The 12,608-nt window shown below is 54.1% G+C and overlaps 2 protein-coding genes across 2 annotated transcripts in view; both read right to left on the bottom strand.

The window, feature by feature from the left end:
• Window positions 1-352: 352 nt before the first annotated feature.
• On the bottom strand, window positions 353-2,914 carry LOC116794579 (protocadherin gamma-B5-like). The gene has a single exon (XM_032703351.1). It carries the CDS (start codon window positions 2,846-2,848, stop codon window positions 353-355), a length of 2,496 nt encoding a protein of 831 aa, XP_032559242.1. The 5' UTR covers window positions 2,849-2,914.
• A 7,221-nt stretch (window positions 2,915-10,135) lies between these two features.
• The window catches only part of LOC116794580 (protocadherin gamma-A12-like), a 29,350-nt gene continuing 26,877 nt past the window's right edge, over window positions 10,136-12,608 (bottom strand). The window contains exon 2 of the mRNA XM_032703352.1: window positions 10,136-12,459. Coding sequence (XP_032559243.1) covers window positions 10,136-12,459 — 2,324 coding nt within the window. The remainder of the gene's footprint in view (window positions 12,460-12,608) is intronic.

Consider the following 12,608-nt stretch of genomic DNA (forward strand, 5'->3'; position numbering starts at 1 on the left):
GGATGTCGGTTTTCACTAAGCATCTGCTTTTGTATTTTGTAACTCATAATAGTTAAGACAAAAAAGGCTTTAAGAAAAGAAGTTATCAGGTGAATGTGAAGGTGTGATGAATGAAAAGAAGACCTTAACCACGTCAATACCATTTTATCCAAAACGATTTCACAACATAAAACTACACCATCAGCCAAGATGTCAGGCAGCTGATGAGGCGGGAAGTGCGGATTCGCTAAGGGAGATTACAAAAAAAAGACGAGGGATAGGATTCTTTCACGAGTTCAGGGAAATACAAAAAAGGAACTAAACGCTCCAGCAGAGAAACCAAGCCCAGGAGCTCACTGCAGAAAGCATGCGGTTAGTTAAATCCCAAAGAGCAGGGAAAAATCGTGCGCTTACAGACCTGCGGTGCATGGAGGTCGGTGGGTGGCTGTTCCACGACGGCGCTGCTGCTCGGACTCGGCTTCTCGCTGGGCTCCCCGGCCACAAGCTCCTCCGCGGGCACGATGGGCAGCGGCGGCGGCGGCCAAGCGGCCTCGGCGGCAGTGGAGCGGGGCGGAGCCGGCACGCACAGGTTGTAGGAGTAGGGCAAGGTGCCCTCGCAGAAGTCGGCCGGGAAGGCGGCGCCGGCCAGCGACAAGCGCTGCGCGCCCAGGCAGCGCAGCACGGCGGGCGGCCCGGCCCGCCGCAGCCGCGCCAGCACCAACAGCGCCACGCTCAGCACCAACAGCGCCGACAGCAGCGCCAGCGCCAGCACCAGCCAGAACTGCAGCTCGCCCGCCGCCTCGGCGCCCGCCGCCCGCTCGCTCAGCTCCGGCAGCGCCTCCTGCAAGCTCTCGGCCAGCACCACGTGCAGCGTGGCCGTGGCCGACAGCGCCGGCTCGCCGTGGTCCTTCACCACGGCCACCAGGCGCTGCTTGGCCGCGTCCCTCTCCGACACGGCCCGCGCCGTGCGCACCTCGCCGCTCTGCAGCCCCACGCGGAACAGCGCCGGCTCCGACGCCTGCACCAGCTCGTACGACAGCCACGCGTTGCGCCCCGCGTCCGCGTCCACCGCCACCACCTTGCCCACCAGGTAGCCGGCCGACGCCGAACGCGGCACCACCTCGAAAGCCGAACCCACCGATGCTCCCGACGCTCCCGATGCCGGGGGCGGGTAGAGCACCCGCGGCGCGTTGTCGTTCTGGTCGAGCACGAAGACGCGCACCGTGGCCGTCGAGCTGCGCGCCGGCGACCCGCCGTCCTGCGCCCGCACGGCCACCGCGAACTCGCGGCACTGCTCGTAGTCCAACGAGCGCTGCGCGTACACCGCGCCGCTCCGCGCCTCCACCGACACCAGCGGCGCCGCGCCCGCCGCGCCCGCGCTGCCGCCCGACAGCCAGTAGCTCACGCGCCCGTTCGCGCCCGCGTCCGAGTCCCGAGCGACAACGCGCAACACCAGCGCGCCCACCAAGTTGTTCTCCCGCACGTACGCGCTGTACGACGCCTCCTCGAACACCGGCGCGTTGTCGTTCACGTCCGACACCTCCAGCACCAGCTCCCTGCTGCTCCACAGCGACGGGCTGCCCCGGTCCCGGGCCACCACCGTCACGCGGTGCTCGCACGCCTGCTCGCGGTCCAGCGCGCTCGCCGTCACCACCTTGGACGAGCCGCCCGACGACGCCACGAGTGACAGCGGCGCCTCTCCCGACAGCTCGCACGACACCTCACCGTTCTCGCCGCAGTCCCGGTCCCGCACTTTCAGCAGGGCCACCACGGTGCCGACTGGCGCGTCCTCGGGCACGGGGCTCGACAGCGACAGAATGGTGATCTCGGGCGCGTTGTCGTTCTCGTCCGTGATGTCTATTTGTACCTTGCAAGTATCGGTCAACCCGCCACCGTCCCTCGCCCCCAGGCTGAAGCTGTATTTACTTTTCTCCTCGAAATCAAGGGGAACTGCTGTCGTGATCTCGCCGCTCTCGCTGTCGACAGAGAACAACTCGCGGATCCCGTCCGGGACGTTGCCGAAAGAATAGGATACCCGCCCATTGGACCCCGCGTCCGCATCCGTGGCCCGCACCTGCAGCACCAGCGACCCTGCCGGCAGATTCTCTGCCACTCGCGCCTCGTACACTTTTTTACTGAACAGAGGTGGGTTGTCGTTTAAGTCCGTCACGTTGACCCGAACCTGAACAGTCCCGGACCTCGCAGGGTCCCCCCCATCCGTCGCTGTCAGCACCAGCTCAAAGAAGCTCTGCTTCTCTCTGTCCAACGCTCTCTCCAGCACTAATTCCGGCGGCTCACTTCCGTCAGGGCTGTCCCTCGTGGCCAGACTGAAGGAGGGGTTGCTGCTGAGCTCGTAAGTCAGCAGCGAATTACTTCCCAAGTCTGCATCTCGGGCCACCTCCAGAGGAAAACGAGCAGCGGGAAGCGCCCATTCACCAATCTCGAGTTCCAAAACAGCCTTACCGAAGGACGGGGAGTTGTCATTTATGTCCTCAATGGCCACCTCGACAAGGAAGACGTTGAGCGGGTTGTGCACCAGCGCCTCGAAGCTGACCGAGCAGGACAACGACTCGCCGCACAGCTCCTCCCGGTCCAGCCTCTCGCTCACGTACAGGTTCCCGTTCCCCTCGCTCACCGTGAAGTATTGCTTGTCCGCGCTGAGGCGCAGCTTGCGCGCCGGCAGCTCGTGGGCGCTGAGCCCCAGGTCCCGGGCCAGCGGCCCCACCAGCGAGCCTCTGGGCAGCTCCTCGGCCATGGAGTAGCGGAGCCGCTCCGCCGCCGCCCGCCAGCACAGGCCCAGCAGCACAGCGCCCAGCACCAGCGCTCGCCCGCCGCCCGGCCCGCCGCTCGCCCTCCGCCCGCCCGACATTGCCCACGGCGCTCGCTCGCCAAGCTCGCCAGGCTCCTGCCGCTGCCCTGCCTCCCTCGCAGCCGCTCCGCGCGCCCGACAAAGCGCCCGACAAAGCGCACCCAGCCCGCCGCCGCCTCCAACTCGGACGCCTCTGCTGCCCGCGCCGCGCCGCCTCTCGCCTCTGCTGCCCGGGCCGCTGCCGCTCTGGCCCGCACTGCCCGGACGAGCCAGCAGCCGCCGGGGACAGGACGCACCGCCGGCCGCCGCCGCGGCTCCGGCAACGCTCGCCGGCGGCCAACAGCGGCACCCGGAGGCGCCGACACAACACTGCAGCCGCCTCACGCCCGCCACCAGCGGGGACCAACTTTGGGCCCTGCTGGGGCTGCACCGCCCATGGGGTCTCTGTTCTGTTAGTAGCAGCAAGCGCCAAAGTACTCGCTTAATGCTAAGCAGGAACCCTAATGATTACAGCAGCAACTGCAGTCTAATACCGAATTTTTTTCTGTTGGTTTCTTTTCTAGCTGCAATAGACATATAAACTACTATTGCACCTTATCAAAGACTTTGGCATCTCGTGGTGTGCATTGGCACGAAACTTAAGAAGGAAATATTCCTTGCAAGGCAATTATGTGTTTCCAGATTGTTTCCCTCGTGCACAGTCAGAGAACTGAAGCCAAAAGTAGATTGCTCACATGCTTTAGAACTCATGTGTTTCACTGGTACTTGAGATACCACTTTTCTAGCTTCTCTAAGTAGAGGGTGTAAGTCAAAAGGAGATTTACACAGTGCTAACACTTGGAGAGAAATGTGAAGCCTAAAGTAGCAGAACTGCCCTCATGACACTGTACATACCTGGCACAGGAAAAGAAAGTACAAAGCAGTGTAAGCTCTTTGCCCTCTGTCCACCCTTACACTGACTCTTCTTCCATCCATAAAACCTCCTGTGTTTTTGGTAGAAACTCAAAAATCAGGCTTGTTTTAAGAACAGATTTCACATTTCCATTGTTCTGATTTTGTGAACCTCCAGGCAAAAGTCCCATCACCTGGCCAATCCATTGTAGGACCACAAAATCAGCCAAAAGATTTCAAATGAATTCTGTTCGTTCATACACAGATCCCAAACCTCCATCTGACCTCATTGGGGCTGATACTACAGTACTGTGTTTTTCAGTTACTTTACCAGAACTCTGCCTTAGAAACTCATCCCCACAGCACCTGAAAACTCATGGAGGCTCAAGATGTAAGCTAGGCAAGGTGCAGTGATTTCAAAGGGCTGGTAGGTCTCTCCTGACTGGATTGAATGACTTTACTGAGCATCAGAACATCAGAAATCCCTGGCAGTTGGTAAACCAAATACCCCCCAACGCCACACGTGGCACTGTTCATTCCCTACTGTGACACATCCAGGCTTGTGCCCTGTAGGAAACCATATAGAGAGGCATCTAATTGTGTGCCCCTCAGAGACTTAAGAATCCCCAGATAAGTGGGATTGGCCAGCAGCACTTCACTGTTACCCTCTTGGATTAAACAATGGGAACGGCTGTGTGCAGGTTCTTCACAAGGTCCTCTCACTCATTTCTGAGCATTTCTAATAAACCAAATCAAAAGCTCCAACTGAACCAAACGAGGTTCTGGACACCTGCAATGTACAGGTGTTTTGCCATCTTAAAAATTCACTCCACTGAAGTCTGAATGCACAAGTAAGTCCCTGAAATCTTAGTCTTGTACAGTAGTGGGTTTCCTTTCTGGAAATTTAACTGTTCTTGTCAATTTTCTACTTCATGATATATAAATCTCCTGTGAATAAGAAGCTGCAAGGGCCTTATCAAAGGCCTTTGGTCTGAACAGAAGTACTTAGGAGAGACCCTGTATTAACTTCTGCTTCATTTTCCTCACACACAACATTCTCTCTTCATTTGGGTCTCAACCGAAGTCACTGTTTGCTGCAAAAGAGCCCTCACAAGTGGGAAACATGAACCATGATCTTCCAGGAAACAAAGCCTGAAGTAAGATCCAAGGTGGAAAACACAAAGACCACATTTATGAACTTATCAAAAAGTTACTTAGATATGTAGATGCAGAAAGGACTTCTCACAACAGGAATTCTACCACTCTGTTGTTTTTCTCCTCACTCTCCAACCCTGCACAACTTGCAGCTTTGATTTGGACATTCAGAATTTTCCTAAACCTCTTCTAGAGGATAATGCATCACAGTCATACATAGAAAGGAAATTCACTTGATCTCCACCATTTGGAGAAGAAACATAATTTTTCTAAAGCAGAGGAATGGCAAATGGACAAACTAAAAGAGGAATGGTCATTGGGCAGAGACTGCATCATCAAACTGTGCACTTTGGGGGAATCTCTGCACCTCTTTGATCACATGCCCTGATTCACAAAGATGCAACTTCTTCTTAGGTCATCTGTACATCTGCTAACCCCTGACAAAATTAGAACACAGATGTACCCCTCTCCTATCTCCTCCTTTCTCACTAGCTGTAACATGACAAGGAGAAAAAGTCAGACAAGTAATGAAAGGAAGCATAAGCTCACTAGGCAGGCATGGAAATTCATCCCTGAGAGCACCAGGAACCCACTGAGGACTCAAGCTGTAAATGTCACCCTGAAGTCTTACTCCAGACAACAAGTATGATTTCATTTTATATAAATAGGTTAATTATTTAATTTAGTCAACAGCTCTCCTCAGTTTTCCTACTGTGTGGCCTGCTCACCTCTCACTAACAGGAAGCCCTACATTTACAGGTCTTATTGTGGGCCTCTTTCTCAGCCTGTCTTCTGAAAAAGCGTAACAGATTCTCTTTAAGATTCTATTTCTTCTTCTTCACATATAAAAAATTAACTTGGGTGGTCGAAATAAGTATTTGCTGCTAAACAACACTCACAGTTTCAAATGAAAAAGTACTGATCAGAAATGGGGGAAAGGAACCATGACCTTCCAGGAAACAAAGGTCTGAACCAAAGTGTTGTTACAACTATGAAGAAACTCTACATCACAAAGTCATAAGGAAGACACAATTTTGAATAAAGAGGTTTCAAGGAGCAGCAGAGTGACACAGTGAGCATCAACTCAGTCCTTTCCCACTATATACAATTTGACTATGAGCCAACCACTTTATCCCATAAACACAACAGCCAAACTGAGCTGTCCTTGAGCTCTTCATGCGAGGCATCGAGACTGTGTGGAAACGATCTCCCATGAAGTGGGATGGCTCACAAGGCTGCTCCTCAAGGCTGAAAGCCCTTTTACCAATGACAGAGCTTCATTTGAGTCCAATTTCACCTCTCCCTCAAGTGCAGCTGGACTGCCTGCCACGTGACTCTCTCCTTCAGTAGGCACATCTCTCGGGGTTTGAAGCTCCTCCAGTGAGACTAAGACATCTATCCTGACCCAAGGCACTGAGAATCCTTACCCAAGGCACTGAGAATCCTTACCCAAGGCACTGAGAATCCTTACCCAAGGCACTGAGAATCCTTACCCAAGGCACTGAGAATCCTTACCCAAGGCACTGACAATCCTTACCCAAGGCACTGACAATCCTTACCCAAGGCACTGACAATCCTTACCCAAGGCACTGACAATCCTTACCCAAGGCACTGACAATCCTTACCCAAGGCACTCACAATCCTTACCCAAGGCACTCACAATCCTTACCCAAGGCACTGACAATCCTTACCCAAGGCACTGACAATCCTTACCCAAGGCACTCACAATCCTTACCCAAGGCACTCACAATCCTTACCCAAGGCACTCACAATCCTTACCCAAGGCACTCACAATCCTTACCCAAGGCACTCACAATCCTTACCCAAGGCACTCACAATCCTTACCCAAGGCACTCACAATCCTCACCTGCAACAGATCTTTACTAAGCAGATGAAAACTAAGTACAAATTAAATGCATGCACTAATTCATTAAATACAAACCATTGTCCAAGTCTAAAACTAAGATTGGACCTGACTGCACCTACACTCCATCAGTAGTTGAGGTACAAAAGCGTCCACTCTGAAATTTGTGACTCAGCATGAGGGACTCCCTCACTCGTTTCAATCTCCAGTCTCTGTGTGGAAATAATTCCAGGTTGATTCTGAGTCAATTCTCCTTTGTGTGTTTCATCCAGGTGGTAAATAATAGATATTGCACCCAGCCACACCTAAGATCCATCAGGAGTTAAGGAAATGAGGGCATCCGTACGATAACAGTCCTTTTTATATTTCAAGACTGAAAGTCATAGAGTGAACCTTGTAATCAAACTTTGTTATGATGCATTTCTACAACATATTAAAGCCACTTTTGTTAATACCTCTGACAGGGAAGCATTAAGGAATAGAAATCACTCATTCACGGTATCTAGCCATGCATCAGGCCTCTAAAGGCAGAGTTATTGGACAAATGCTCCATTATCAGAGGACTACAGTTGCCTTTCAGGACAGGGAACTCAAATCACAGACAAAAACGACGCAGGCCTTGACACCAGGCAAGAAGTCAAACCATTGATCAGCCAAAAACACATTGACTCACATGTTTTCCTGGTACAAAGCCAGCCTCTCACCCTCCTTGCTCTACATTCACAGCCTCTTTCACACCATGGACAAATCCAACTTCTGACCACATGTCAACCACAAGTGACAAAGCAGATGGTTCATTCATCAGGATTTTAGGGAAACAGAAATCTTTGTCTTGGCAGCTGAACACCTTCAAGGTATGGAAGAGAACTCCTCCTGCAGCCTGAGAGTTTGAACAGATCTCTCTGGTTTTAAGAACTATCAGCCAAACTGAGGCCCACTTTTAGAACATGAGAAGAAACAAGAAGGAAAAAAGGAAAAATGGGAAACTCGCAATAATGTAGGAATCTTACCTTAACATTTCCACATACAACTGTAGCAGGAAGAGGATCGAGTATTGAGAGGCACAGTTCTCCAATAATTTCTTTGGAAAGCAGGGAAAACACACAGGAGCACAATTATTGGATCCATATAAGAGCCAGGGGAAATGGAACACTTCCACCAACCTTTTAGACATTCCTAAGTACACCACAGCAAACGCTTCCACCTGCCCTGGGTCTGTGCAGACAGAATGTTTCAGCATGTCCAAACATGATGGAGCAAAGGAAGCTGCCCTTTGTAGACAGAAACCATTGGAAGAAAATTTTCCCATGTAACTTCTCCTTATGGAGAACAAGGATCACAACACAGATCCAACACATGAGGCATTCTCTGCTCATCACACTCATTTCAAGAAACCTGAAATGTTCTAAGGGGCATAACCAAGATGCAGCTCAGTTAAAGACTGAGTCACCAGAATCGACTCAAACACACCATCGTTCTTCACCAGCACATGGACATTTTGGAAGAATCTGCAACCATTAATGCAAAGTTTATGTCTTTATCCCAGAACTACCACTCACAGGAACAGTTGTATTGGACATGATAGAGGATAAAATCAGTGACTTCCTGGCACATACTTCAAATAACAAGCCCAAGACTCAGAAATTCCTGACAAATAAACCTCCCATCCGTAGCTTCCCACCAATTTTAATACCAACAAAACATCATTAGTGACTTCATATGAGCAAGAGCTCATCTGAAGGGTTGGTCAAGACTGCAGAAAGATTAGTCCAACCACAATGAAACTCTACACCACAACCTTACAAGGGTCTAGAGCTGGAAAAAGTCACATTTCACACAGCAGTTCCAACACACAGAACCCTGAAACATGGTTGCCCTTCCATGGGTATTGCTTGCAGCCAAATTCATCAGGGGATTGTCACCCCCTTTCTGGACACAGGAAAGGGGCACTTCATGTCAGTGACACAAGGCCTTGGCACCAGGCATGACATGAAAGAATCCCCAGAGTGCTTTTGGGGCCAGTCTCTCTCTCCTTGATCTTGCACTGACTTCTCACCATGAGTAGGTGAAAAGCAAGATCAGTGATTCTAGTGACATTTTCAGATAAAGTTTTGGACACACACAGGCCCACCTTTACCTGATCAAGACAAACAAGGCCACAGTTTAATTACTCTTTACAGGGAGTAGCAAGAGCAGTAGGAAAGGAAACTGATGAACTCACAACTTGTCCCTGTTTGGAATCTGAGCCTATTCATTTTATCTAGTCCAGCAATGGACCCTGGGAATTGAAAAAACACAAGCTTCCTCTCCACCAGTATCTCCTCACACACGGCACCTGCAGGAATCTCCTCAAACTCATTACAGCTGGCATGGTTGTCACTGATCTTCATTATTTGCAGATATACTGTTCTGAAAGAAAAGTTGCACAGACAACTTCTCCTGCCCATGGCTGATATTTGACTTCCCACCATGTGCGTGTGAGAAGACGCTCCCATTAACATTTTAAGGAAACTTATCTATGAAAGTCTTTTCCTTTAGAGATGTAGCAATGAAAGGCATGTATGGGACAGTCAAGGAAATGTAACAATGTGATCAGATAATAGCAGGTACAAAGGCCCGGCTTGACATCAGTACAAAGAAGACAAGAAAATAACATCTGCAGAAATGAAGTGACCGCATCATGCTCTTCTAAATTATGGTACTTGGAGAAGATGCATAATCCAGGTATTGAGCAGGGATGGAATCAGTTTCCTTCTCTCAAAGCTCCCATTTTGGCGTTTATCATTAGTACGTATTAAGCAATTAGTTAAATACAAAGCATTAACTTGTAAACATGGAGCACAAACATCCCACAGCTCTCAACACAGCTGGAGTAATGTCTGTTAGGCCTCATTTACTCGGGAAGGAGAAAACCACATCACATTATAGTACTGAGAGGCACCGAACTCTTGTTTCCTTCGACAGTCCTTCACCAACAGGTACCAGGATCCTCCTGCCTCTCAAAACTTGCATGTTGTTTTTCGACCATTATATTTTGCAGGCACTTTGAATCAAACAGCCAGTTATTCAGACCATTTCCTGTCAACATGCACCAGGAAAACCCATGGGTTTCACATGGGTATCTTTACAACTCTGTACTACGGGGGAAGAAATATTTGCCTGCCAGCTACATCTCAGTGAAGAAATATCAACGCTCTAAATGTAAAAGAGGAGCTGACCTTCAGGAGATTCTGGGTCAGTGGTGATCATGTGATACAGTAACAAAGTCAGAAAACACAATCCTCTAGATAAGAGCAGTTTCCCTTCTCCTGCCTCCCCTAAAAACCGGAAGGTTAAGACACGATCCCACGTCCACCACTGCAATGCAAGGAGCACCTCCGATCAACACATCACTGAATGAAGTTTTGCCTTTCTTGACAGCAAACCCACGCTACAGATCACGGAAAATAAAGGGCAAAAGAGGCAGAAGAAACCGTTACGGACACGCCCCAATACGAGGAACTCACCGGGAGAGGGGCGGGGTCCGCCTGCTGGGCACCGGCAGGTTCCTGGTCTCCGAGCAGCGGCGCGGGCTCGTCGGGCGGCGGCCGGGCCGGCAGGGTGTGGCAGCAGCTGTCGGTCGAGAAGCGGAGGTGGCTCTTGCGCGAGTCGTCCGTGAGAGACACGTCGTGCGAGTAGGAGTGCAGGAAGGCGCGCACGCCGTCGATGCCCACGAAGTGCGTGGCCGGCACGCCGCGCAAGGCGCCGCTGGCCGCCGCCAGCAGCTGCTGCTGCGAGCGCCGCCAGCGCCGCAGGCGCAGCGCCAGCAGCAGCAGCAGGAAGGCGACGAAGAGGCACGACACGGCGGCCACGGCCAGCACCAGCCAGCGCGTCAGGCTGCCGCCCGCCTCGGCCGCCCCCGCCTCCGCCTCGGCCCGCGCCGCGCTGCCCAGCTCGGCCAGCAGCTCGGCCACGCTGTCGGCCAGCACCACGCTCAGCGTGGCCGTGGCCGACAGCGCCGGCCGCCCGTGGTCCTTGACCAGCACCACCAGGCTCTGGCGCGCCGCGTCGCGGGCCAGTGGCGAGCGCGCCGTGCGCACCTCGCCGCTGTGCAGCCCCACGCGGAACAGCCCCGGCTCCGTCGCCTTGGCCAGCTCGTACGACAGCCACGCGTTCTGACCCGCGTCCGCGTCCACCGCCACCACCTTGGCCACCAGCGCGCCGGCCTCGCTCGACCGCGCCGCCAGCTCCACGCCCGCCCAGCCCGAGCCCGACGCCGCCGCCGCCGCCGCCGGCGGGTACAGCACCTGCGGCGCGTTGTCGTTCTCGTCCACGATCACCAGCCGCACCGACACGTTGCTGCTCAGCGCCGGCGAGCCGCCGTCCTCCGCCCAAACCCACAGCCCCACCTCGCGCACCTGCTCGTAATCGAACGAGCGCAGCGCGTACAGCGCGCCCGTCTCCGCCTGCACCGACACGTACGACGACAGCGCCGAGCCCCGCACACCGCCCTCCCCCAGACGGTACCGCACGCGCGCGTTCTCCCCCCAGTCCGAGTCCGTCGCCCGCACCCGCAGCACCAGCGCGCCCGCCACGTTGTTCTCCCGCAGCCGAGCGCTGTAGCGCTCCTGCAAGAACACCGGCGCGTTGTCGTTCACGTCCAGCACCCGCAGACACAGCACCCTGCTGCTCTGCAGCGACGGACCACCGCCGTCGGCCGCCCGCACCGTCACGTTGTACTCCCACTCCTGCTCCCGGTCCAGCAGCTCTGCAGTCATCACGCGGTAGTAACCCTCGAAGGACCTCTCCAACCGGAACGGGTGGCCCCCATCGAGCGAGCAGCGCACCTCGCCGTTGGCCCCCGAGTCCTGGTCCTGCACGTGCAGCAGGGCTACTACCGTCCCTTGCGGGGCGTCCTCAGAAATCTCACTCAGTGCCGACCGGACCGAAATCTCGGGCACGTTGTCGTTCACGTCTGTCACGGTGATCCCAATTTTTGCCGTGTCGGAAAGACCGCCACCATCGCGTGCCTGCACTTCCAGTTCATAGTAGGCGCCTTCCTCGAAGTCCAGACTTTGCACGAGCGTGGTCGCTCCCTTCTCAGCATCCAGCTGGAATGTCTGCAATACCAGATCTGTCGCTTTCTTTATCAAGTATTTTACTTCCCCGTTCGGCCCCTCGTCGGGGTCGGTGGCCGTGACGGTGACAAGGACGGAGCCCACGGGCACGTCCTCCGCCACACGCACCGTGTACTCCGCCTGGCTGAACACGGGCGCGTTGTCGTTCGCGTCCAGCACCGTCACGCGGATCCGCGCCGTGCCCGTCCGGGACGGCTCGCCGCCGTCGCTCGCCCTCAGCACCAACTCGTGGAACGCCGCCTCCTCCCGGTCCAGCGCCTTCGCCAGCACCAGCTCGGGACGCTGATCCCCGCCGGGGCCCGTCTGCACGGCCAGCGAGAAGTGCTCGTCGCCGCTCAGCTCGTAGCTCTGCAGGGAATTCCGTCCAGAGTCCGGATCGTGAGCCTCAGCCAGGGGAAAGCGCGACCCCAGAGCTGTTGTCTCGCTTATTCTCTGCTCCACCTCAGTGTCCTTGAAGTTCGGCGCGTTATCGTTAATATCCGTGATTTCTATTTCAATACCATACATTTGCATTTCCCCCTCCACTATCAGCTCACAGCGCAGCACGCATTGCTCCACCAGCCGGCACAGCTGCTCTCTGTCGATCCTCTCGGCCGTCACTAAATGTCCCGTCTTCCCGTGCAGAACGAAATACTGTGTCCTACCTTCGGTGACAACTCGGACGCCACTGTCTCGGAGCTCCGGCAGCTGCAGCCCCAGGTCGTTGGCCACGTCGCCCACGAACGAGCCCTTGGGCATCTCCTCGGGCACCGAGTAGCGCAGCTGCCCCCACGCCGCCTCCCAGGCCGCCAGC

The sequence above is a fragment of the Chiroxiphia lanceolata genome, chromosome 15 (assembly GCF_009829145.1).
Source record: "Chiroxiphia lanceolata isolate bChiLan1 chromosome 15, bChiLan1.pri, whole genome shotgun sequence".
NCBI lineage: Eukaryota > Metazoa > Chordata > Aves > Passeriformes > Pipridae > Chiroxiphia > Chiroxiphia lanceolata.